The sequence below is a fragment of the Brienomyrus brachyistius genome, chromosome 14 (genome assembly GCF_023856365.1).
Source record: "Brienomyrus brachyistius isolate T26 chromosome 14, BBRACH_0.4, whole genome shotgun sequence".
Taxonomy (NCBI): domain Eukaryota; kingdom Metazoa; phylum Chordata; class Actinopteri; order Osteoglossiformes; family Mormyridae; genus Brienomyrus; species Brienomyrus brachyistius.
This window is the reverse complement of record NC_064546.1, coordinates 14,228,558-14,255,682: the sequence shown is the minus strand read 5'-3', so window position 1 is coordinate 14,255,682 and position 27,125 is coordinate 14,228,558. Positions and strand designations below refer to the sequence as shown.

The 27,125-nt window shown below is 42.6% G+C and overlaps 1 protein-coding gene across 2 annotated transcripts in view; it reads left to right on the top strand.

Moving 5' to 3' along the window:
• pcnx1 (pecanex 1) overlaps window positions 1-27,125 on the top strand; it is a 37,326-nt gene that overhangs the window by 4,292 nt on the left and 5,909 nt on the right. Inside the window, exons 2-28 of one of the 2 annotated variants that reach the window (XM_048973834.1) lie at window positions 3,801-4,015; window positions 5,868-5,973; window positions 7,126-7,162; window positions 7,883-7,969; window positions 8,379-10,088; window positions 12,351-12,480; window positions 14,867-15,054; window positions 15,798-15,891; window positions 16,041-16,098; window positions 16,177-16,391; window positions 17,884-18,037; window positions 18,213-18,245; window positions 18,730-18,901; window positions 20,472-20,582; window positions 20,872-20,963; window positions 21,137-21,246; window positions 21,518-21,623; window positions 22,003-22,095; window positions 22,303-22,453; window positions 22,667-22,808; window positions 23,341-23,518; window positions 23,626-23,734; window positions 24,439-24,568; window positions 24,709-24,767; window positions 25,316-25,531; window positions 25,983-26,236; window positions 26,413-26,643. In XM_048973834.1, the coding sequence (XP_048829791.1) occupies window positions 3,801-4,015; window positions 5,868-5,973; window positions 7,126-7,162; window positions 7,883-7,969; window positions 8,379-10,088; window positions 12,351-12,480; window positions 14,867-15,054; window positions 15,798-15,891; window positions 16,041-16,098; window positions 16,177-16,391; window positions 17,884-18,037; window positions 18,213-18,245; window positions 18,730-18,901; window positions 20,472-20,582; window positions 20,872-20,963; window positions 21,137-21,246; window positions 21,518-21,623; window positions 22,003-22,095; window positions 22,303-22,453; window positions 22,667-22,808; window positions 23,341-23,518; window positions 23,626-23,734; window positions 24,439-24,568; window positions 24,709-24,767; window positions 25,316-25,531; window positions 25,983-26,236; window positions 26,413-26,643 (5,181 nt within the window). Of the gene's footprint in view, window positions 1-3,800; window positions 4,016-5,867; window positions 5,974-7,125; window positions 7,163-7,882; window positions 7,970-8,378; window positions 10,089-12,350; window positions 12,481-14,866; window positions 15,055-15,797; window positions 15,892-16,040; window positions 16,392-17,883; window positions 18,038-18,212; window positions 18,246-18,729; window positions 18,902-20,471; window positions 20,583-20,871; window positions 20,964-21,136; window positions 21,247-21,517; window positions 21,624-22,002; window positions 22,096-22,302; window positions 22,454-22,666; window positions 22,809-23,340; window positions 23,519-23,625; window positions 23,735-24,438; window positions 24,569-24,708; window positions 24,768-25,315; window positions 25,532-25,982; window positions 26,237-26,412; window positions 26,644-27,125 lie in introns of both variants that reach the window. The other variant, XM_048973833.1, reaches the window with a different exon arrangement.

Here is a 27,125-nt window from a genome sequence, read left to right as displayed (position 1 = left end):
ACATTCATCCAGAAGGGCACTCATGTCAGACGTGCAGGTCTGACTCAGTCTCTGTTCCGTTTCATCCCAAAGGTGTTTGATGAGGTTGAGGTCAGGGCTCTGTGCAGGCCAGTCAATTTCTTCCACACCAAACTCACCCAACCATGTCTTTATAGACCTTGCTTTGTGCACTGGGGCACAGTTATGCTGGTACAGAAAAGGACCTTCTCCAGACCATTCCCACAAATTTTGAATCATAGAATTGTCCAAAATGTCTTCGTATACTGAAGCATTAAGAGTTTCCTTCACTGGAACTAAGGGGCCTAGCCCAACCCCTGAAAAACAACCCCATACATTATCCCTCCTCCACCAAACTTTACAGTTGGCACAAAGGAGTTTGGTAGGTAACCTTTTTCTGGCATCTACTAAACCCAGACTCGACATCCCACTGCCAGACAGAAAAGCGTGATTCGTCATTCCACAGAACACATTTACACTGCTTCAGAGTCCAGTGGCGTTATGAGAGACTGGTGTAAATCTGACACATGGCATTGCACTTGGTGATGTGCAGCTTGCATGCAGCTGCTCAGCCATGGAAGCCCATTCCATGAAGCTTCCAGCGCACAGTTTTGTCCTGGAGTTAATGCCAGAGGAAGCTTGGAACTCTGCAGTTGTTGAGTTGTTGAGTTGGCGACTTTTACGCCCTGTGTGCCTCAGCACTCAGTGATCCCACTCTGATATTAAATATTTACTTTTTGTGATCTGCCACTTCATGGCTGAGTTTCATATTCCTAAATGCATCTACTTTGCAATAAAACCCCTTACAGTTGACCGTTAAATATCTAGAAGGAAAGAAATTTTACGAAGTGACTTATTGCAAAGGTGGCATTCTATGACCGTACTGTGCTTGAATTCACTTTGCTCTTCAGAATGACCCATTCTTTCGCAAATGTTTGTAAACCTGACTGCATGGCTATGTGCTTGATTTTATACACCCATGGCAATGGGTCAGAATGAAACACCTGAATTCGGCGATTAAGAGTTGAGTCTCAATACTTTTGTCCATATGGTATATGTTGTTGTCAGTGACCCCAATGGGACCACTCATCTCACTTCCCATTATTCCTACTCAAAACAACATTCCACCACCACCTTGTTGACTGCTTAATCTCTTGGGAGTAGGGTGGCCATTCACCAACCCTCCGGAACATCCATGTGGACCATCTCGCATAGCGTTGAACTCAGTCAATTTCAGTGAATAAAAATGTGTTTGTATACCCCCATGTGAAGCGAATTCGGTTCACGTAGTCGACATGTTGAATGCAGAAGTGATGGGCAGGGATAAAGATCTTGTGAGACGTTGATAAGGGGCAAATCATTATGGCCAGAAGGCTGTCAGATTATTTCCAAAATGGCCAGGCTTGTGGGCTGTTTATGGTCAGGCATGGTAAGTACCTACTGAGAGTGGTCCAAGGAGGGAAAAGCCATGAAATGCTGACAGGATGTTGGGTGGCCAGAGCTCATCATTTTGGAATGTGAAGGAAGGTTATCCTGTTTGGCGCAAACCAACCGAAGGGCTACGGTGGCATAAATGGCAGATAATTTAGATGACAATCGCGTGAATAATATTTCATTGCTTTGTCACCTGCGAGTACTGAATGTCCATTTATTGTTGTCTTTATGTGTCTCTCCCAGACCTCTACATGCACTTTTTTTGCATGATGGTCAACATTATGACCTCACCCCCATGTGAAGCAAATAATGTATGGGCTCATCGGTATGTCTTCCCATTGCATGCTTTTGAGGGGTGGCCGAAATGTAGCTCCCAACCTCTGGAGGATGCTGCTGCATCAGTATGTTCTTGGAAGTTCAGGGACACTAACAATTTCAGAAATCTGTCTTTGCCTGAATCTTTCTTTAATGATCCTCTGTTTGATTTACTTCATCTGGACTCTGAAGTCCCTTTTTAAAAAAAAAAAAAAAACGATTCAGTGATGTAAAATTTTCATAACAAATCAATTGTGCAGTGTCTTCCCAAAAGCACGACATCTATTTCATACCCTTCAGCTGCAGTACGGTCTTTGTTCTTTACCATATTTAACGATAACTGTGACTTGCCTGTTAACGTGGAACAACTATTTTAAATCTGTTTCCCTTTAAGATAACAACCTGGCACATTAGCAACATTTTCTGATATTGGTACACTTCATCTAAAGAGGCGTGAAAAATGATTAAATAAAAAGATCACAATAAGTTTTTATTTCGCTGGAAGAGTTACTGAAATGTCACTTGCATAGTATTTTGGAACACGGTGTATATTTCACAACAAACATTTCCGGATGCAGTCACTCATAATTATATTGTTGCTAAAAATTATCTGGCAGCTGTGTAATCCTTGTACTACTTTAAGGTTAAAAATAGATGTAACTGACATCCATGGGAAAGTAACTGGTGAAATGTGGTTTCGCGGATTTTTTTTTTTTTAGACTCTTAATGGTTGTATTTGCACATAATCTGATCACGTCTTGAACCGTGGAGTGTAACTTATTCTTTCATGTAAAGAAACACTATGCTGTGCTAAGCATTTATCCTGAAGTATAGACTTCATGTTATAGCTACATGTCCTCTTTTCTTTTAGGTCCAGCCCACAAATCCTCAGCTTTTTCCATACAGTGCTATGTGTGGTTTTGGTTGTTTAAGCCAGTATATCTGTCAGCTGGTTTGTTATGTCTAGGAAAACCTATGGATGCTTTCTGATAGTGACACAGTTTGCTCACTGATGTTATGCAGCAGGAATGAAATATGATCCCTTTTCCTCCTCTCACATGTAGCAAAGGTTGATCAGGGCATATGATAGTGGGTGTGAAATATTAAAATGTTACTTCTACACTTCAACCCCCAGCTAAGAAATGGCATCTTAGTAAATGAGAACTTCAAATTAATCACATTGTGTTAACAGTTAATAATCTGCATTGCAATGGGAGTTTTACTTGCACAAAAATGTTCTGAGGGCAGAATGAAAAATGATAGGTTGAAAGAGGTAACCGCTCAGATGGATCCAAGAAACTGGAGGAGCCGGGATCAACCAATCAGATTGGTTATCCAATCATGGACCCAATCATTTTTCATTCTGCCTTCAGAACATTTTTGTTTAAGTACAACTCCCACAAGCTGAACAGTCTAGGATAAATGGCTTTTAATAAGTACAAGTTATACCTTTGAATATTCTCCTTGAGTCCAGGTTTCCTCCTGAAGTCTGAAGACATGCCGTTAAAATATATTGCCTGTTGAATATGATTGTGTGATGGTGTTTGTGCTTGTTGGATGGGCTTCCCATCGTGGGTATAGGCCTGGAGTCCACCCCCCACATCCCACTGTTCAGGATAAATGATTGGGAGATGGATGTGGGAAAAAAATTCCATTATACTGAAATTGAAATTGTTTCATTCAGAAACTTCCACAGAGTTTAAATTGACTTGGTCATTACTTATGAAATTGGTGTTGCTGTGTAGTTCAGTTGTTGAATGGGTTTTTGATTTGCCTTCTTGAGGGATGGACTTGTTACACAATGCATTTTAGCAGGTAAGCATAGTATAATGTCATTTTTATTTGTACATACATTCATCTTCCACCTGCTTATCCTGGTCAGCGTGGTGTAGAGGCCTGAAGCTAGACAGCATATGGCACAAGGCAGGGATGTAGTCTGGATGGGATGCACAAGGCAGGGATGTAGTCGGGATGGGATGCACAAGGCAGGGATGTAGTCTGGATGGGATGCACAATGTCACTTTCTAATAGGTTCTAACTATTCCTCCTTGCAGGCCCTTCCTCCCACTATGGTGATTGTGGGCATCTATTGTGGGGTAATCGCAGTACTGTTCCTGCTGTTAAAGACTGTGAATTACCGGCTGCATCATGCCCTGGATGAGGGGGAGATTGTGGAAAGCAGAGCAGTAGAGGCTGAAGGAATCCGAGCCAACCCTGGCGTGGGGAATGATGGCAGTACCATCCGCCAGGAGGATAGCAATGGGCCCGGGTAAGTGACAAGGTTACATCTTACACAGTGTAATAAGGCTGTTGCTATCGATTTATATTCATAATCAGATCATCTAAAGATTTAACTTGATAGCTAATGAAGTAAACGTCTAATATATTGTCGACCCACATCACAGGGCTGGGGGCACAGCTGTCCGAGATCTGGAAAACCTGCGTAATTTTTTTTTTTCCCCCCAAAGCATTCACTGAAAGCACATGTGGACGTACACACACATGCATGCGCATAGACCCATAAAATATCTATACACTCCACACACACAAAGTGGCATTGCACAGCAAAACCACTGACCTCTGTGCTAGCACGCCGCCCTCAGTAATAGGCCTGCATGATACGTAATGTTAATATCGACACGGCATCTGCAGTTTTCACATTCCAAAGCTGGGCTGAGACCATCAATGAGTTGGGTTGAAACGTAGTAAAGATTTTCAGTTTTATTGATGGTTCCTTTTCAGCATTTTCTGGTCTATATGTAAAAAAAAAATCAGTCTAAAGTTTACTGTAGCAGCATTTGCATGAGCTCTGCATGCCCTCTTCAGATCCGTCGTAATCAATCTCATTTTCGCAATTGGACTCAGAGATGGACCATGTGGTACATTTGTGAGAGAGAATAAAAATGAAGAGAAAAGCGAACAAGAAGGGGTCATGAGAAGACAGTCTTCTCCTGTATGGGAGTATTTAGTATTTAGTAAAGAGATGAAATTGAGCAAAAGCAAGTGTTTTGTTGGCATGACTTTGTCTGTTGGCACAACTCATGGCAACATGGCTGGTTTATTGGACAGACTCTTGGTAGATAAATTAACTACAGCCCAAATAGAACTTTTCATTCAGCCTTACCGAAAACACACAATACTTTCACAAAAAAAATTGAGTATTATAAGGTTATCCTATAACTTAGAAATTATCCTATATTTACTTGTACGTAGTGGGATATAAAACAAATCTTAGTGGGATGAAGGGGTGAAAATCTGCTTTGCGCCTTTAAAGGGTCGATGATGTGTAAATCTAGTAACATGGGAGGGTGTTTTGATTTGTTTTTCATGAATTAGTTTAATGGTTTGTTTGGAGCCATTATTTTGGAATATGGGGAACTTTGTGATGATCCATCTGTTGCATGGGGTGTAGCTTGGCCATACAGAGAAATCGTTGCTGGGTTATATGTCTTATTGATGATGGATACTAGCAGTTTTAAAAAGGCATTGTTTTGTTAAGCTCATTGACATTTACATGATCGCTTTTTATGTTTGTTCTATTTTTCTTTCCCTTCTACCTGGAATGAAGTACATTTTTGATTATCAGCTTCGCAACACTCTATGACTCATTTGCACACACTTGAGAGTCTAATAAGGGAATAAGAAGTGACATTAACACCTTGTAGACATTTATAATCAAGCTAATAGGAAGTTGGACCCATTTGGTTAGACCTTTCCAAATAGGAGGTTTTCTACCTGTAATTGTTCATGTATCTGTTATTGGACCTTGATGTGTGAAATAAAATAAAATGAAAAAGGATGGCCGTCCAACATTGCTCATCTTACCCATAGAGACAGCTTAACACTGGGGATCAATAAAGCATCATCTTTCCTCATCCTTAGTTTAATCTTATGCTGATTATGTCATAAGAATAGTAAAACCTGTAACTGGCTTGCATAATGGAACAGTATGATGCTTCATCTCTAACACCGACCAGATTTGGTTGAATGTCTTGCCTGCAAACATCAGCAGTGTGAAAGTATATAAGCTGCAAGGGCTTTCCTCCAATTAGTCATACGTTTATGTCTATATGGCTGTTGTTGGGCTGCTCCTAGTGTCCTGTGTGCTGTGCTTTCTTTAGAGATCCAGGAGGAGGGATCGAGATGGCGGATTTCATTCGTGAAGAGACCCCACCAGTGGATTGCAGCTCCAGAAATTCCTTTGCTGGAATGGACTCCAGCCACCAGGTGCGGGTTTGAACGTGGGCAATAAGTAGGGCCGTCGCCATGACAACAGGCAGATGCATTTTCAGCTTGTTTTACACTAAAGGATTTTTTTTTAGTATACATCAGGAAAGCGACGTATGGGTCCTAGTGGTGGAGGTGTTTCTGTGTTTGAAGTTTTGTGATCCAGCAAGTGCAACTGGTTGTAGGCTATGATTTATAGCCTAGAACTAAAAAAAAAATTATAAAAAATGTATACTAGAGACAACACACTTTAACATTTTGTCTTCTGTTTTTGAACTATTACACCGCAGTGTATAGGTGACATTTTGATAATGGCTGATGTCAGTGCAAATTTGCCTCCAGTAACTCAAGCTGGCCATATTTCGCGCTCTCCCACTCACTGCCCCCCAAATACATGTAACTTCAACAGATGATTCTCCATAGCTTTGGAGAACTGCTTCTTTCAGTGTTCTGGTAGTGTCAGTTACTCAGTCTGGATTTCTGTACAGTATTATCCTGTTATTTGATACCTGATATCATAACTAGAAAAAATTGTAGAACTTTACAGTTTCAGACCCTGTATAGATTAATTAGGTCCTGAGAGACGTTGCCACCTTGTGTGTGGATTGGCTATATACCATATACCTATACCTACCTATACATACCTATATACCTATATACCAATGGCAGAATAAAGATTAAATAAGTTCATATCTGTATCAGGACATTCCCCCAGTGTCTTATTGACCAAAATGATTGTTTTCATGGCCATTCTGGAACTGTATTTGTGCATCATACCGCCATTTCCCCATATATGTAGATGCTTATTCATATTTAATGTTTTGAAGGCTTGCTTTTTGGGTTCAGGTCGTTAGTTACAGGAAGTACGGGAAGAGCTTTGCCAACAGTGTTGCAGAAGCATTGGTATGATGTTTGCTGAGAATGTCTCGCACATATAGTCGTGACACACCCTGCAGAGGTACTGGGAAAGGTTATGGAATTTTATGTTTTCTCTGACAGATTTTGGTTTTCTGTTGTACCTCAGACCCTCAACATAGCATCTGTGCAAAGAAGGAAAATCCGTAGTTGGTTTTAGGGATTTTTATTTGGTTAAACTTTACTGTGTTTCTTGCAACTTCATGATTTTAATGCTTTCTCTTCCCTGTGCATTAGCTTGTGTCCACTCATGCGGGCATGACTGCAGCCAAAGGTGAGAACTACTGTCAAAGAATAGAATCTAGCCCTGATTTACACAGTCTTCACACTGTACTGAAAAATAAAAATTGCAGCCTTGACCTAATTTGTTTGATGTTCAGCCTATGAACTCTCCTGCGAGGACACTAATGGGTGATGTTTGTGTTGCTTAATTTGTTTCCAATCTGTTATTGCATTGTTAGCACTTCAGTTTTCTAGACCTCAAAAGAATGCAATATAACACCATGTTATTTTGCAAGGTGATGTTCAATTGGACTATAAGAAAATGTCCATCTAATGAGTAGTAGGATCACTAACTCCACAATACCCAGGAAAGGTGTGGTTATTATTTTTTTTTAGTTTTCAAATCTGTTGCATCAAATAGTAGCGAACCTCAGTAATGAACCTCAGTTCAACTGCATCAGACTATTAATGATAGTGGTTCAATGGAAAATCTATTAATGTATTTGCACTTTACTGCTCTGATATTGTGACAGAGGAGCCAAGGAAAATTTATAAAGAGCTCAGTGACAAAATTACATTACAGTAAGTTTAGAAACTCTATTTAAATTTAAATATAATATGTATGAGGGTTCAGCAGTAATTGCAACTTAAATATTTCTTGGGCACATGCAAAATATACACACACCCGCACATCCCCTGCATATCCGTTTACAGTCGGGTGTCCGTAGAAAGTAGCACAGATGGATGCGTGAAGAATTTTGTTTCTATATAGGGGGAGATGTAGGAAAGACCTCGGATGATATCAGCTTAAGTCTCGCTCAGAGCAGCAGCCTGTGTAAGGATGGAAGTCAGGACCAAGGTCAGAACCTCTTCATTGTGTTTCTTGATTAATTGATCAGTAGACTATTTTACCCCTTTTAAATCTAGTCAGTTTGGCTTCTTAATTTAACCAAATATAAGGTGAAATAAAGCTACACGACTTCCCTGGCTCCATATCTATTAAAAAAAAGTGACTTTATAGTTTTTATTGCTTCTAATAGGCTGGTTTCCATTTATGCAGTTGTGTATATTTTTATCAGTATATTCTTCCAGCTCTGTGGATCAGCATTTTATTGAAAGGTAAATCAGAGGCTAATAACTGTTGGGGAACCAGGGAGTCCTTAGCTATTCCTACAAATGATGTACCTGTTTTGTTGTATTGCTTACAGTCTCTGGGACTTCAGGATTTAAACAGATGGCATATTCACCTGGTTCTTCTTCCCTTTCAGACTTGATGTCCGACCCAAAGATGTATTGCCTTGTCTCCAATGATTCGTTCGCCTCCATGCAGCCCTCCACGTCTTTGGGCCCGCCGGAGCTGGCCAGAGACCCTGTGGATGCCAGCGAGCCCATCCCAAACCAAGCAACGCAGTCGTATGAAACGGAACAGACTTCCATCGGTCTGCTGCACTCGCAGTCGTACCGAAAAGAGCATCATCCCCGAGGCCTGCCTCGCACTTCCAGCTCGGCTGGCTCCGCGTTCCCTGACACTTCACTGCCTGACTACGGCCTGTACCCCCCGCCTCGCAGAGGCGGGCTGGATCCAGTCTGTGAGCTGGAAGCTTCCAGGCTGTCCCAGGCTGGAGAGGCAGAGGGAGATAGTGGTGGAGAAGAGGTCTTCCAGCTGGAGCAGGCTGTGGCCTCCACCTCGGGGACAGGCCACTGCCAGTCGCACACGCTGGCGAGCTCGGACTCGCGTGAGGCCCGGGACGTCGGCCCTGGGCTGTACCAGGGGGGCGCAGACGGGGTACCAGCGGTAAAGGAGAAATCCCTAAGGGGAGAGCGGAGCGTGGACAGCCTACGCAGTCTTAGCACACGCAGCAGCGGCTCCTCGGAGAGCTACTGCAGCGGCACTGACCGGGACACCAATAGCACCGTCAGCAGCTTTCACAGCGAACAGACCAGCTCCACACACGTGGAGAGTCTTCTCTCACTCTCAGGGGATGAACAGGAGCGAGCGGACGGGGACAGCAGCGTGTCTGCGCCCACAGACAGCAGGACTCCCAGAGAGGGCGTCAGCCCCCGGTGCCCTAGCCGGGATAGCAGCTCTCGGGGGCTGAGCAGCCTTTTGTCTGGGGAGGCTAACAAGAACCCTCATGCCAACGAGCTGATGGCCATACAGCCGTCTGACAGCATTGTTCTTTTCACCCAAGAGGCAGCTGATCCCTGCAGCTGCACAGAGGATCCCGTCTCCGGGGCAACCGCCGACGGCTCTGCTCCCCTGATTCTTCGGGATCAGAAGCAAGACAAGGAGGACGTACGGCCCAAGTCGGTGAACCTGATCCACCGGGCCTCCTCCTCGGCGGGGCGGAGCAGCCGTCGGCGGATGGGGAAGAAACGTGCCAGCAGCTTTGACACCAGCCGTCACCGCGACTACATGTCGCTGCGGAATACAGCTAAGCCACGCAGCGCCATGTTCCCCAGAGAAGACGACTCCAGTGACCAGAGTGAGCTGAGCTGCACCTCCAGTTTGCATTCCACACACCACTTCAGCACAGACAGTTCCTCCAGCACCACCTCTCACTCCTGCCACTCACCCGAGGGCCGTTATAGTGCCCTCAAGGCCAAGCAAGCGATTGCCTCATCGCTCTCGGTGAAGGGCATCGTTGGGCCTGAGGGTGGGGTTGGGGGTGGAGGAAAGCGTCGCTCCTCCCGACGTACCTCAAGCACAGGCAGTGCTAAGACTCACGCCAGGGTGCTGAGCTTGGACAGCGGTACGGCCGCTTGCCTTAATGACCCCAACCAATTGGTCGCCCCCACTGGTACACGCCCCCTCACCACCTCGAAGTCAGACCTTGAGGCCAAAGAGGGTGAGGTTTTAGACGCCGTTTGCCTGCTGGGTCGAGCCTCGCAGCTGGAGTCTGTCACGCGATCTAGGAACAGCCTCCCCAACCACGCCGCCTTTTCCGAGACCCAGGATGTGCCCGGCTCTTCGCGCGGTAAGTCCGCAGTGCGCTCCAGCATATCCGCCACGCCGACTCGGCCTTTCCTGCCCGCTCCTGTTTTATTCCCCGACCAAACTCGCAGTTTACAGCCTGTTTGTTTTGTGATTATTTTTTCTGCATCCTGTATGCAGGAGTGTCCTTTGTTTGCTGCCTTTGGAGTAGAGGCACATAATATTCACAAATTCTCGGCTTTCTGGGTAAAGCTATTTCCAGCTTTGATTCAAATGATGCCAAGAATTACAGTATAACAGCAGTAAGTGGCAGCGACTGCATTGTTTTTCAAAATGGTTTAAAGCAGCAGTTTTCTGGTAATATTCTGTCCAGTGCTTTGTCTCATGGTAACTTTTATGGTTGTAAGATATCAAGGCATTTCAGTACAGTGTACATTTCGATTGCATAACTTGTATGTTTGTGAACTTTTTTTTTAAATTTGCTTTCATGCAAAAAAATCTATTCTGTGTATATATACATATTCTGTGTATATATATGTGTGTGTGTGTGTGTGTGTGTGTGTGTGTGTGTGTGTGTGTGTGTGTGTGACCTTCCAAGGCCTGAGAAAATCCATTTGGAGTGAAGTTGAGACAGTTGACTTGCATATTAAGCAAATTACTTACCCTATGTTATGTAGATCTGTGACAAATTTTAACTATGCAGTTCAGTTTCGTAGTAACTTAACTGTCAAAATGATTGATGTCCAATAGTATCAAGAAATAAAAATTGTGTATCTCGTTGTTTCAAATTAGTTTACAGCCACAGCAGAAGGATTTTAATCTCCATGTATGTGATAGAAAACATCCATTTTTGTCTAAAGGGAAACGTTCCGGTGAAATTGACCTTCCTGGATGGTTTCGTCCATAAAAAAATGGGCATTTATATATTGAGTTTTTTTTTTCCTGTTTTCCATCGATTGGCTATTGTGTGCCGCTAATGGGTAAACAGAAATGTTGTTACCGTGGGGTGTCGGTGGCTGTATACTTCAAACGAAATTGAAGCTCATGTCATTGTGGCAATGCATTATATGAGCTGTAATCGCTGCTATGATCAGTTTCAGCAGACCGTCTGTGCAGGGCCCCCAAAGCAAAATATTTTTGTTTGTTCTAATCCCACCCACTTTCCACGACTGACTGACAAAATGCGGTGCAGAGGGGTTGGTTAGCAGCAGTTCCCAGCATGCTTTGCACCACACCGCATGTATCTGTAAATAGAGTTGATTAATATATGTATTTAGCAAATGTCAGGACCATTTAACATTTTCCGTAGCATGTTACTGTTCATGTCGTTTAAATTGTTGGCTTCCTTGTCTGTGCCACTTCTACTATTAAACCAATAATTGCTGTCAATAAAGATAGTAGCTGTCATTTTAAAAGCTGTTATCTCCAATATTACAGTGACTCGTACACTTGTTTGTTTGCCCTCTGTATGTGGGTCTGCAACATGGAAAACATTCTGTACCCTCTAGCATTCTGACGTTGACATCGCTTTAAGTATGCAACAGGTTGTTCAACGATTTTCCATATGTCTGGATATTAGGTTAAGTGTACAGCCACCTTTAGGATACAGGGTTGTTTAACGTTTTAGCTAAATAATGGTGATATGGTGATCAGAGAAGCAGAATCTCCCTCTGTTGGGTGGGTTGTTCACGCTATGAAATTTGTAACAGCATTGCTTGCATGTTGCAAGTCATTTTACTTTTGTTTGCAGAGTTGTATAAAACATGACTTCTGGGAATGTGGAACAAACTACATAGTTAAGTGAAAATTAAAGAAAAACGGATTCTCCTGATCACTGTTACTTATTGTGCTGGTGTTTAACGGTGCACCACTTATTTGTTCCGGAATCTTTGTTTTTAAGAATCTTTATGCCTTGTGATGACTTAACAGCTTGGCCATTACGCTGCAGATCCTTATGGTTCTAATTTTGAACATCCTGTCAAAGGTGGTAGCCGTCAAAGTCCGGATGGTAATCAGTCAGTACATCATTTGCTTTTCATAATCAGTCAGGACCTAATTTGGTTTTCAACTTTTCATACAGTTTCTGGATACGTTTCATTTTGAAATATGTGAATAGTCCGCAGCACTGGTGAAAAATCTGCGATTGTTGGGTGTGGATTATTTCCATGATACTTATTACCCTACTCGAGGTTTGAAAGATTAGATGTTTTGCTTTTTCCACTTCGTAAAATTCACCCTGAGTTGTCTGCAGTATAACGGTTAAAGTGCTGTTTAGCCTCACACTGAACCCTTCTTATTGAGACAGCCCCAGTGAGTGAAGAGACCGTCGCATTTCGCCGCGAGCGCAGTACCTTCCGCCGTCAGGCAGTACGGCGACGCCACAATGCCGGGAGCAACCCCACACCCCCCACCTCCCTCATCGGCTCGCCTCTCAGGTAAGCCTCGTGATGGATGGGGGCAGATGGATGACCAGCGTTTGCCCTCACGTCTCTTCCCTCCTATTGTACTTGTCCGTACTCTCTTATGCCAATATCTGTTACTGCCTCCCTGTGGATTACATTGGAATGACATGGAATTTCACACACGCCTCCAACTCACATGGCGTTTTGCATAATTGATCGTCTTTGTGGTCAAGAAAACCAACCAGTGATGATGAGTATAACAGTCATGCTTCCTCTGCCTGAAACTATCCACTTTTATTCTGAGTGTTTCATCTGTGATGCTCGGGTCACAGAAAGTGGGTCAGAATGAAACCTATTTAGTTTTTTTCCTGAGGTCTGTGTTTACTTTGCATATTTATGAAGACTTCAAACAACACTACTGCATGTGCAGCCCAGTGCTCTGTGGATGGTAATCTAAGCTGTTTTAGTTGACTTGTACTTGTTAATTTATAGCAGTGCTTACCGAACTTCAGCTTTCCTATTTACTTAGAAAGTATGCAAATGCATTTCCTTGCTGCCACACAGACACCTTTATGTCTATATGTAATATAGTGACATGTGACACAACAAAAAGCTATTGGATTTGAATCCTTAGTCCCAGTACATAATAAAGCATAAGTGTTTGTGAAAGATGCCTTGTCACAAACCGCTGATGTCGGGTGGAATTTGTATTCGTGTAGCATTGTATGCTCTTCACTTTGCTGTAGGCACTGGTTTTGCCCTGCTTGTATGCCAGTATTCCCATTTTGACCCTCTGAATCTGTGACTTTGTGAACCTTATATGATTTTGGAACATTGGTAAACCATGTTAATGAAATAGTTACACAATTGGGAAAATGAGGACCGTACACCGATCAGGCACGACATTAAAAGCACAGATGGATGAAGTTAATAACGTGTGACAATGGCACCTGTCAATTGTGGTTTGAGGGACATGAAACGGTTGACTAGACCTCCAAAATCCCCAGATCTCGATCCAATCGAGCACCTGTAGGATGTGCTTGACAACCAAGTCCAATCTCTGGAGGCCCCACCTTTCAACTTGCAGGATTTAAAAGGATCAGCAACTAAAATATTGGTGCCAGGTACCTTCAGGAAACCTTCAGAGGTCTGCTGGAGTTCACGCCTTGACGGGTCGCAGCTGTTTTTGGTGGCAGAAGGGAGACCTGCCCCGGATTAGGCAGGTGGATTTAATGTTATGGCTGATTGGTGTATATCAGGGGGCCAAGCTACTGGGGAGTAATAGTATAATATAGTGTTAGTATAATATTAATAATATCATTACCCAGTTGTGAAAATGAAGCAATCTGATGAGATTCATCTTTAATGAATTTACTTGGAAAATTTAACTTAAAAATCGAAATCTGATTTTTATTTCGGCCCCATTAAAATGATACGATGTAAAGCTGAGTGCTGCATATGAATATTGCTTTCATTTCAGTTTGCGAAGTAGACATACAGCCTGCAAAAAGAGTGCTACCTGAGAATGTAGAGGGTGCACAGAGAACGTCTGTGCTGTACAGAATGTAGCTGTGACAATGAGGGTGTAGTGAGGGAAACGCTGCCAACTGGATACCTACCTTGTTTTTGTCCTCCAACGTTCTTGTGTTTCATCCTCTACCTATAGAATTCGGCATCCCTTTCTGCCACAGGTTACAAACTCCACCCATTTGTTTGATTTTTGACCAGAACTAGCTGTGGAAAACTCTCATCTCCAAACAGGCAGTCTCAGCATTTTAGCTGTAGTTTGCCCTTGGCCTACCTGGAAACTCGGCTGGAATGCAAATGTTTGGCAGAGCTTTGTGTGTGTGTTTGCGCATGAGTGCCTATTTTTGGAAACTTGCATGCATGTTGCTTACAGCCCTTATTGGTTCTGTTTTGAATGCTGTCTTTCCGTAGCCGTGAAACTGAAAAGGAAATTTAAAATGTTCTTTTGGATTACATGATGTTTGAAATGGCATTTCTTCATCCACCTTTTTGGTATTCCGGCTACCTTTTTGGTTCATTATTTGACTGTACGCTTAAGAAGCTATAGTGAGCTGACCAACCCGAGCTTCAGTTGCAGCCATTTGTACTTGCAGTATAGGAAACCAAGCGACACTTTGGGCATATATTTGTCTGGTCTTCTGTCTCTCTCTTGTTTCTCTTCTGTGTTGCAATCTGTCTAGATAGTATTTTCTGTTGTTTCCTTTTGCCAGTCCTTCTGGATTTGTTTTTCATTTAACATCTGCCCCCTTCCCCTGCCCCCCACCACCTTGTACATATTTGCATAAACCTATATATTCACCTCCCTGTTGTCTTCTCTTGCCCATGACACCATCTATGTCCCTGTGCTTCACTCCTATTACACCCTCTCCCTCATTTTCCTTTTCCCTGCCAGTCTCCAGGAAGCTCTGAATCAGGCATCCCAGCCTTCGACTATCAAAGGGCAGCCTTCTCGTACCCCGTCCCAGGTGACCGTGCTAAGCGTAAATGCCTCCCTGCTGGCCAGGAATGGAAGCGTGCATCTGGAGAGCTCTCAGGACAAGGCCTCGACCGTGGGCACCACCAGCCTGCAAGATGATTTCGGTATGTAGAGCAGGAGCGATGTCGTGGTGCAAGGGGACGCGTGGGAAAGTACAGCTTAGTTAATGTGGTCACAGTCAAGGTGCAGAAATCGATTGTTTGGATAGGGAGGCAAAAGATGAAAAAATGTATATAGTGCAAATTTATTAATCTCATCTGCAAAAATATCTGGAAGAAATGTAATTTAGACCTGGAAGATTTGTTCTTCCAATTAAACAGATTGACTTGTGACTTGCTGTTAAGTATGAGTTTGACTTGTATGAGTAACGCCTCTTTGGTCTGTGTGGTTTTTTTGTTTAGTTTGCTAAAAATAAGGGCAGCGTGGTGGTGCAGTGGGTGGCACTGTAGTCTCGCACCTATCAGACCAGGGTTTCAGTCTCCACCGCAGCTCCGCGTGGAGTTTGCATGTCCTCACTGTGTCATCGTGGGTTTCCGCTGGGTGCTCCGGTTTCCCCCCGCAGGTCGTAAACATGCCGAGTTACCACAATGCACGTGGATGTTCATGTATGGGTGAATGGTGTGTGAGTGTGCCCTGCGATGGATTGGCACCCTGTTCTGGGTCATTCCCCATTTTTGCATCCGTAGCCTTCTGGTTAGGCTCTGGACCCCCCCACAACCCTGAACAGGACCAACAAATGGATGGTAAAAATAAATGGCATAGATGGTAATAGATAATGTGTAATATTATACATTTTCGAAGTCAGCGGTTGTTGTTAGTGTGCTGAAAGGCAGTGCTTTTGTTACAGGGAAGCTCACCCCCTCTCTGTATGAAGCTGGCGGCTGTGATATGTCTCTAGTAAACTTTGAACCTGCAACCAGACGAGCCTCTAACAATATCTGGTAAGATGGATCAGAGTATGATATTTGTGTGTGTGTTTAAAATTCTGTGCCCCTTTGTACTGATAAAGTAGACATTTATTGAATCATGCACTATATCCATATGTTATGGTGTAACTGGTGTGTGTTTTTTCTTTCTCTCCTCTTTCTAGGGACACAGATTCCCATCTCTCCAGTTCTACCTCAGTTCGCTTTTATCCTCATGACCTGGTGAGTGTTAGGCCGAGTGTGGGGAACAGTGGCTGCAGCGACAGACGACTGGCCCTTAACTTGCTCTCTCTTCCCCAGATTCGACTTAACCGTCTCCTGACAATGGACCCGGAGCTACTGGAACAGCAGGATGCTGATCTGAGCCCAGAGCTCCAGGATGCCCCGCTGGGTTCAGAGGATCCCTCTGCAGTGACAGCACACAAAGCCAAGCAGTACTACCGCTTCTGGCTGTTCCCCTACCTGTGGGTAGGACTGCACTTTGACCGGCTAACTCTGTTAGCGCTCTTTGACAGGTGAGAGTGCAAATAAGATAAATCACACTTTTCCACGACAATGTAAAGTCAGAATTAGTCAAACATTTTTTTTCCTGCAGTCCAGGCTCAAAGCAGGAGTACAGTGGGTGCGTCGTTTTTAAACTATTTTTTGGCAATGTTATTGGCAATTGGCAATATTGGGGATATAAAGATTTCTGCTAATACCCTTTAAGCTTTTTATCTGTACAGCAAGGGCCAGAGAAGTTATGTAAGCTCTACATTAAGCCTAAACATCAGAAAACCCCTCTTGCATAATATATGTGAATCAAATCTAAACTGGATTTTATTAGTTAATAATCCTTGAAGCATTTTTCTACTTTTCATACCCAGTTACAACATATTTCGTGTGCATGTATCGAAGTACTTCAAACTGCGAAATAAAGTATAGCTTATTTTTAAATATTTAAACTGGGAAGACCAGTGTTTGCTCTAACGAAACGTCTTTCTTAAAAAAAAAAATAATAATAAAATCACTTTTGCTTGGTATGCGACATCCCAGAATAACCCAGCACTGTGGTACCTAAAAGTACCAGAAGCACTGAATCTGGAATGTTAATTTGATACTAAGGTTCCGCTTTCTGTTGTATTACATGAACTTTGAGTGTTTGAAGCGAAATAGACCTCTGAGACCAATCAGACATTTATAACATGTAAAATAAGCATTTTTTTTAATGACTTGCGTTGGGTATCACATGGGATTTTAGTGTTTTTAACTGGAAATTTCCACATACGTCCTTTATGATCTTTGGGATGGCCCAAGAGTCTCAGCCTAAAGCCTGGATTAGTTTTTTTTCTGATAGACCTGCATATTGATGTTGTTGCATATTGTGGTGCCTTACCTTATTTGTGCCAACCGAGTCTAGTATCAGTTTAGCCATGTGATATGATTCCAGGAGCCACTTTTGCTTTATCTTCCTCTCTGCAGTCGTAAACTTGCAGCTTCTTCCGTATGTGTCCATTTAGGTCTCTGCACTCAGCTGGCTATCCAACCCTTTTACATTTAGACTACCTTCAATGTTGGTTGTAATTTTTTTTTTTTTTTCCATTTGCCGAATGGCACAGCTATGGTGTCCTCATCTGAATTGTCGTCACAGGATTACCAGTGCCTTCTGTCCCTAAAATCTCCTCTTCTGTCGCTTTCACTAACCAAGAACCAGGGATGAAACCATTAGTCTGTAACCATCTGTAGTTTACTTGCAGTGTCCATCAGCCTACGGCTAGAGAAGTGATGATTAAGACGGAGCTTTTCAGAGTTCGGAATGCAATAAAACTCTAACAAAGATTTATGTTTAGAAATGTTCAATAAAACATGAATTGTCAAAATATTTGAGTAAATGTTTCCACATTGTAGGAACCGCAGAAGAATATATCAAATGGGGAGGCTTATGAAGATACCTGGATAAATGGTGAAGTAATAGAGACTGGATCACCTGACGTTTTCTGTCCTTTCTGCTTTTTTTGTGCCTATCAGGAACCGGGAGGTTCTTGAGAATGTGCTGGCGGTGCTGCTGGCGGTTCTAGTGGCCTTTCTGGGTTCCATCCTGCTTGTACACGGCTTCTTCACTGACATTTGGGTGTTCCAGTTTTGCCTGGTCATTGCCAGCTGCCAGTATTCTCTCCTAAAGGTGAGTGTGTCCTCTAAAATGTGCCCACTCTGTACAATGCAAATTTGTTTTTTGTATGTTTTTATTAGAGAATTAAACATGCATTCATTAAAGATTTATGCCAGCCAGTGGACATAATCCCACTTAATTGCTTTGCCTCCACAATTCAGTCTAACTCTCTCTTGTATTCTTTCAGAGTGTCCAGCCAGACTCCTCTTCCCCTCGACATGTATGTACATATACCTTTACATATCATTCTTATAAGCAAAAGACCAATAAAGGCTAAATATCACAGAGATGGAGAAAAAAAGCACATGTATGGTCCATGTGCACATTCACGTACCCCAGTGGCATGGGCTTACTGCCTATATAGATTAGAATGGTCATTGTTTCTATGTTTGATCAAACTATGATCATCAACCTGTTTCTGTCCTTGTCACCTGTGCTTTTGATTGTTGCCAGATGGTAAACGAGACTAGTATTGGTTAAGTATTTGATGGCTTTAAATCCAAACAGAATTGCAACAATAGAGCATACAGGAATTTTGCTTAAGTTACCTACCTAAGTCAAAGTCATGTGGTACCAACTAAATTAAGGTTGCTGCTTATTTGAAGTCGTTGTGGAATTCTATGTGACACCTAGGCTTTCTCATGTCTCATATTTGTTTTCCGAAGTGGATATTTTTAAGATGTTGACCTTGTGCTCCCTTATAGGGTCATAACCGGATCATCGCTTACAGCCGACCCGTCTACTTCTGCCTGTGTTGTGGGCTCATCTGGGCTCTAGACTACGGCAGTGGGCGGAGCAGCTCCGGGGACGTCTCCATCTATGGCGTGGCACTGACCAGCTCTCTGCTGCTGGCCTCGGCTCGGGATTTGGTCATAGGTGATGTTCTTCCCTTAACTTTCTAGTCGATGCTTCACTCATCCTTCCTCACCTTAGTGATTCCTGATTATGAAAGTCCATTCTGAAGGGAATTCCACGTCTGTTGCATTCCCTGCGCCGGCACTGCGGACATTGAAGCAGCATTCGCTGTGCCGTTTAATCAGTCGCAAAACTCGTGCGCATAAAAGCCACACACGCATATGCTCCTCACTGCATATGAAAAGCCGTCCTCACTGCGCGTTTGCGTCTCCCCAACACCCTCGCACTCGACATGTTGAGTTTTGAGACTTTGGAGGCGGGAAAAGTGCCTGATTTCTCCACTTTGTTGATTGGTCACTTACAATCCTGTGATTGGCTGTTTGCTTTGGAAGAACAAGATGATGACTGACCAGTCGAAGCGAGAACAGCCAGCTTTATGCTCTACCGTTATGTTGGAGCAAGGAAATCTAACATTAAATTAACATCTTTCAGAGATCATATTTTATTATTGCACGTTCGAGGTATTAATCGTAGTCATACATAATTATTTGTTGATACCGGCCGATAAACACACCAGTGTGAATCAGGGGAGTTTCAGCACCATTTCTCACCCTTCAAGCACTGTGTAAATACATACATACACATTTTAATCAATTAATATCCTTTCAAAACTGGCACCTCACAAATGCCATGATGTCAGAACAAGGAAGTCTTACAGTACATCTTTCAGAGATCCTGTTTTAATATTGCACATTGCGGGTGGTAATTGGAATCAGACGTGTGTGTGTGTATATGTGTGTATATGTGTACGCAAAGCATTGCTTGAAATTCAGCGCGGGATTGCTAGAATTTGTCCTGCTTCATCTAACTGTATATAAGTCACTGCAGAATGATGTGTTCACATCATATTGAATAGGTGGCTATTTTGTCCCGTCCGTCCCCCTGTATTTCCTTGGCGCCCCCCCCCCCACAGTTTGAATATCTGTGGTACAAAGTTACCATTAATGTATCTGCTGCAGTTCTTTCTTTCATATTATGATCATAATGCAAAAGAGAGAATATATATATATATATATATTTTTTTTACAGATTTTCGCTGTTTTTATATATATATATATATATATATATATATATATATATATATATATATATATATATATATATATATATATATATATATATATATATATATATATATATATATATATATATATATATATATATATATAATATGACACACACACACACAGAAAATACATGACGTTTTCAATCAGGGATGTTAAACCTTACAGAAAGGAATACAAGTAAATACCTGGGGAGAGATTCTGCAGATTGTCATGTAGGACGGCTTAGATAGGCAGACCAAATGACAGGGCTGTCTGAGGAATGCGCTGCTGCTCTTCCTACCAGCTCCAAATCCGGTGTCTCTTAAACTTATTAAATGTACATTAAGTTACATTTCCTTTTCTTTCTATTGATCTGGAGTATGACGCGTGTTGTTTTCTGCATTTGTATCTGAGTGTGATCTTTCTCTCAGTGCTTTGCTCTTGGGTTTCCGTGTAATAACCTATCTCTGATCACTCTGTTGCAGTGTTTACTCTGTGTTTCCCCGTCGTGTTCTTTGTGGGGCTGCTGCCGCAGGTCAACACCTTTGTCATGTACCTGTCTGAACAGCTTGACATCCACGTGTTCGGAGGAAATGGTAATTGTCTCTTTCCGGTTTTTTGGCCCAGTCTTGGAGTTCACTGAAACTTCAGAATTGTTGGTATATTCTTAGTTGGTCGTAAAAAAAACCTCTAACTCAATGGCTTTTATGATTTATCATTGAAGACATTGTTTTCTGAAATATTGCTTTGTAATTTAATTTGGAATTTAAGCTGTTCTGTTGTGCACTTGCAGTGATTTTCGCTGTTTTAATAGTCTTCACTGTTGTGGCCGAAGTTATTTTTTTGCTCATGTAACTTTGCTGACCTACGGTGTTTTCCCCCCAGCTTCCACCAGCTTACCATCTGCACTCTACGGCATAATACGCAGTATTGTCACTGTAGCCCTCTTGTATGGACTTTGCTACGGTGCCCTAAAGGTGAGGCTTCTCACTGCATACTGTGCAGTGCTGGCTCGGATACACTTACAATAAAATCCGCAGAGACCTACTCTGAGCAGCTGATGCAGTTGGACACGAGAGGTTTTTAAATAATTGTGCCTGTCTTGTTGTGCGTTTTCACAAAGTAACTGTGATCTCTGTGCACGTCACAGGAATCTTGGGATCCCCAGCACATCCCTGTGCTGTTTTCTGTGTTCTGTGGCCTTTTGGTGGCTGTGTCCTACCATTTAAGTCGACAGAGCAGTGATCCATCTGTCCTCATGTAAGCACATTTGTAAACCCCTGAAAACACTTGATTGCATCAGTGCTTTACTGTAAAATCTCCTACGATTGGTGGTAATTCCTCCTAACTCCTGCTGTGACAGTAATTTGCTAAATTTAGTACCTTTTAAGCATCACATCCCACACTTTCAGCGTTATATACACAAGTCTTCATTGAGGCCTTACTACCAGTGGTAATTCTAAAAATTAAAAAGAGAAGTTTAATATTTCTGTTATGGTGTCTGCTTAGCTGACAAGCCCTCTCTCCTTAGCTCATTGGTCCAATCCAAGATTTTTCCTAATATAAAAGAAAAAAACCCAGAGGATCCCCTCGCTGAGGTGCACGACCCCCTGCCCGAAAAACTTAGGAATTCTGTTGTAAGTAGCATTATCTTCAAGATTACGTCCTCTTTCTCATATACACACATTTGCATACAAATGAACACATGTACAGTTAGTCTGCTTTGTAACTATAGATGTGTGTTTCAACCATTGGACTTTGGGATCTGGGGTATAACCTTAACTGAGAAGGATACCATTGGCCATACACTGATTTATAATTGTGAACTGGGAATGGACCAGAATCACCAGTACTTAACTTTTTTTTCTGAATGGGAAAGTGTTTGAGCCAAAACAATGGGCTTAATACAGTCCTACTCCATTAATGGAATGTTTGTCACTGGGTGTTGTTGATATTGATGATGGGAATATTTTGTTCTCACTTTTGACTTTTTTCACATTCCCTTCTCATTTGCAGAATGAGCGGCTACAGTCGGACTTGATCGTGTGCATAGTCATCTCCGTTTTGTACTTTGCCATCCATGTCAGCACCGTGTTCATTGCGTTGCAGGTAGGGGGGGGTCTGTTCATTGGAGGTGTGTATAGAATATGGTGTAATCTAACTTTTTCTGGCTTGGTCTAGACTGTGTGTCACTTATTATTGTAGTAATAATAATAATTATTATTATTATTTACTATATTAATCTTTTAGTGATAGAAGAACACAGTTGGATATTTGTAATGTGCGTTTATTTTATTTTTTTTCCTTGACCCTAAGCCAATTCTAAGATACGTGTTGCACACACTGGTGGGGGCAGTGGGATTGCTGACCCATTACCTCCTACCCCAAGTTCGCAAGCAGTTGCCTTGGTACTGTTTCTCCCATCCTCTACTCAAGACCAAGGAGTACTACCAGTTTGAGGTCAGAGGTAAGTAGACCAAAGAGAACAGAGAACATCACGGGAAGTTTTGTACTGTAATTTTCAATGTCGACTCTTTTTATTTTATGACACAATCCAATGTAATTATGAGGTACAGTCTGACCATAGTCCTCTTTTTATTGTCTAAAGGTTTTGTTTAAAAATGTCTTACTAGTGACATGACTAAACATTTTTTCCTGCCCCTTTCCTCTCTGTCCCCAGGAGCGGCTCATGTAATGTGGTTTGAAAAACTGCACGTTTGGTTGCTATTCGCAGAAAAGAATGTCCTCTATCCACTGGTCATCCTGAATGAATTAACCAGAAGTGCTCAGGATTTCGCTAGTCCCAAAAAGCTTGACATAGAGTGAGTGCTCTTGTATATCTGCTAGTCTTTCTCTCTTTTCTGAAAGTCCTCCTGAACCATGTTCAGCAGTCTCCTCATATGCACAGTTCTGGTAACTGCGGTTTCAATTATCCACAGTTTACCACGGTCCGAAAACAAATTGTAACAGTATTTTTTTTTCATTGTTCCTTTGTCTTTTGAGGGGTATAAAAAGTATGATTTTCATTGCTCCTTCATCCCTTGGTGCGTTTTTTTCTTTCTCTTAAAAATTAGGCAAAAAGGTCAGAATGCCTTTTATTTGGTTGGGTCCAGATAGTACAGTATTGTGTTATAATGTACAGTGTACTTTATTTTACTATATTTAATGTTGGTAAAGTCTTACCATTATCAATTGCCATACTTGAAAATCGCGTATATATGGGGTTCCATGGATGGTCTGCTATTATCTGCGATTTAGGCTGTCCGTGGTAGGTCTTGGAACATACCACCTACAGATATGGGGGGATGACTGTATTGTAATATTTGTTACAACCTCCCTTCCCCACTCTCTCAGGATGGGCGCTCTGATGATCACGGTAGCTGGTCTTAAGCTGCTCCGCTCTTCCTTCAGCAGCCCCACCTATCAGTACGTAACGGTGCTCTTCACCTTTCTCTTCTTCAACTTCGATTACCGTAACCTCTCAGAAACCCCGTTGCTCAACCTCTTCTTCATGTCCATCGTCTTCAGCAAGGTAAGGGATCTAACTGCGGTTATCCTTTTGTAATAATTGAAGTGAGGCTCGTGATTTGTGAATCCTGTTTTGTACGTAGCGCTAACGATGCCTTCTTTGTATCGCAGCTGTGGGAGTTGTTCTACAAGCTGCGTTTTGTCTACACCTACATTGCTCCCTGGCAGATCACCTGGGGCTCTGCCTTTCATGCTTTTGCCCAGCCGTTTGCCGTTCCTCGTATCCTTTTGCATTGTGGTTGTAACGCTTACTTGTCATAATTGTCATAGTGTGAAAATTCTCGACTGAAAATATTTATGGGTAGAAGTTTCATGGCGAAAATCCTCTAAATCAGTCCCAACTGAATAACAATAAAAGGGGCCCTATTATGCATTTTTTCTGGTTTACCCCTTTAGGGTGTTATATAGCTTAATGTGCATGTAAGCAGTCCGCAAAGTCTTAAGGCCCAAAGTACACGGCAAAGGGAGTAACTCTCACCACGGAAACCACTCTCCTCTAATCTGCCTGAAACGCCTCGTTGGAATTCCAGTCCTCACTTACGTGGTGAGGTCACCTCGTAACACAATCTTTATTGGCCCCCTTCTTGCGAGGATCTGTGTGCAAACTGCAAGAAGTGGGGAACTTGTGGGACAAGCTGATTAGTTGGGCAGGCTGACCAATCGGCACACTGGGCTCATCTGGGATAGAGTTTAAAGCTCTAACCGACTGTTTCAGACAGAGTTATGGACAGTGAATAGAGATGTACAGTATGAAGGGAAAAAATGTGTTTTTGGAAGATCGAAGCATGTAAATCTATTCTAGTAGAACCCAAAAATAGAATTATGCACGAATACGCAAAATAGGGCCTCTTTAATGTATTTCATGATGTATAATTCATTGGCATGTAATGTCCAGTATTTGTTCTTGACTCCTGTCCACACTAGACTCTGCCATGCTATTTGTCCAGGCAATAGTGTCTGCAGTTTTCTCCACACCACTCAACCCCTTTCTTGGTAGTGCCATCTTCATCACCTCCTATGTCCGTCCTGTCAAGTTCTGGGAGAGGGACTACAAGTATGACTCTACTTTTCTTCCATAACATCTGTGTGTTTTAAGATACAGGTGATATTTTTCTTTTGACAAATAAGTTTGTAGAGTGATGGAAAAAATACATAGGAGATGTTTTATTTTCTGTCTTCTGTTGTCTTCTGCAGCACGAAGAGAGTTGATCATTCCAACACCAGATTGGCCTCCCAGCTGGACAGGAACCCAGGTTGCATAACATCATAACATTTTCTGGAATAGTCTATAGGATAATGGTGACTTTGTGTCATTTTGTTAATCAAATGCTTAACTGAATAGGGATTTGTGCGTGTGACCAGATGGATGTGGATTCGAATCCCGCAGCCGTGAAAGTAATTGTTGAACCCTTGACAAGATCCTTAACCCCAACTTCTCCAGCGCCATTGAATGTTAGCTGATCCTATTTTGGAGGGGAATGCAGTACCACTGATGTACCCTATTTCAGAGGGAATTTGCTTGTATACCTTGAATAAGAAACAGGTCTTTTACCCCCTCAAAAACGTTCAGTTTTCTTAGAAGTGATATTCACTGGGCTGCACATTGTTTGGTGGTTTTGGTATTGGCATGATGTCATATATTCCTGTTTATTTCACCCTCAGTCAATATGTTCCTTTTGTCACTTGTTACAGTTTGCTGCTCCAAGTAATGTACAAAAACACAATTTAAATAATGGATTATCTGCTTCCGGTCTATGTTCTCACACACTCCTCTTGCCACACTATGATTTATTTTTCTTAGGTTCTGACGACAACAACTTGAACTCCATTTTCTACGAGCACCTGACCCGCTCCTTACAGCACAGCCTCTGTGGTGACCTACTTCTGGGCCGCTGGGGCAACTACAGCACAGGCGACTGCTTCATCCTGGCTTCTGACTACCTCAATGCACTGGTGCACTTGGTGGAGATTGGGAATGGTCTGGTCACATTCCAGCTGCGTGGGCTTGAGTTTAGAGGTAAGAATCGGCACACAAGTTTCATAATGGTGGAAGCACATTTGTGGTATTAAAAAAACAACAGGAATATCAAAGGATATTATATGGAATTTATATAGAATAGCATTTTACCCATTTTATCTTATTAATCAGTCTAAGTGTATGTATTTCAACTAATCTGGAAAGATCCTCAGTCTTGCAAGTATGTGTTCCCAGAGTAGATAGATAATTATCAGTTTGTTTTTTGTTTTTTTTATAAAAACCCTAGTCTGAACAATAGTGTAGATAAACATATAGTTGGACATTTGTAGTGGCAGTATCTAAACCAGCCATACTTTCAAATACTTTCCTCGATCCGATCAAAATCACAAATTTACCATATTCACACATTGTTATGAACAGTTTTCATTGAATTTGGCCCTCACGACAGCGTTCTGATTTTCTGCAATCCCATAATGCTTTGCCATCCTAGGGACGTACTGTCAGCAAAGGGAGGTGGAGGCCATCACAGAGGGGGTGGAGGAGGATGAGACCTGCTGCTGCTGCGAGCCTGGACACCTGCCCCACATGCTGTCCTTCAATGCTGCTTTCGGGCAGCGCTGGCTTGCCTGGGAGGTGCTGGTTACGAAGTATGTGCTGGAGGGCTATAGCATCACTGATAACAGCGCAGCCTCCATGCTGCAGGTGTTCGACCTGCGCCGCATACTCACCTCATACTACGTCAAGGTGAGGGAGCATTAAATGGGAATGAGAGTAATGTGACCTCTAATGGATATTGGTGAATAACCGACAACTGGCCAGCTCAGAGATTTAGATTTTTGCACATGACATTGTTACATTGTTACATTTTGTCTGTAGCACAGGATCGCATGTAATGACCTTCTGGCTCTACTTTAATTTAGGGGATTATCTACTATGTGATAGCCTCAGCCAAATTGGAAGAGTGGCTGGCTAACGAGACCATGCGAGACGGCTTGCGCAGCTGCAGTGAGCGGAACTATGTGGACCTGGACCCAACCTTTAACCCAAACATTGATGAAGACTATGACCATCGTTTGGCAGGCATATCCAGGGACAGCTTCTGTGGGGTCTATCTCGGTTGGATACAGTACTGCAACTCACGGCGACAGAAGGTAAGGTGCTTTCCTGTGGAGTAATGAGGTGCAATTATGCTAGAGTAATAATAAAGAAAAGAACCAACCACTGTAAGTGCCCCTGCGTGTGCCGAAATCCTAGAATACAAAGGCAATGCCTTTATTAAAGCATCATCGATACATAAAATGTAGTGAAAGTCCTTCAATGGGCCAGTTTTCCCTGCAGATCTTTGTAACCTGGTAGATTGTCCATGATGTTACACTTTAATGGGACTAAAACAGAGCTCCAGCTCAGATGGTCCTGACTCCATAGAATAAAAGGCGCTGATGGTCAGAACAGGCACAGACACTTTGATGGACAAACCCAGTGGAACATAAGGGCATGTACATCAGCATCGGCAGCCATGGTCACTGTTGGTTTAATGCAGTGTTTCTCAATCCAGTCCTTGTGGGCCCCCCAGACAGTCCAGGTTTTTACTCCCTCCCAACTCTCTGGGAATTGGGAGAGAGCAAAAACGTGG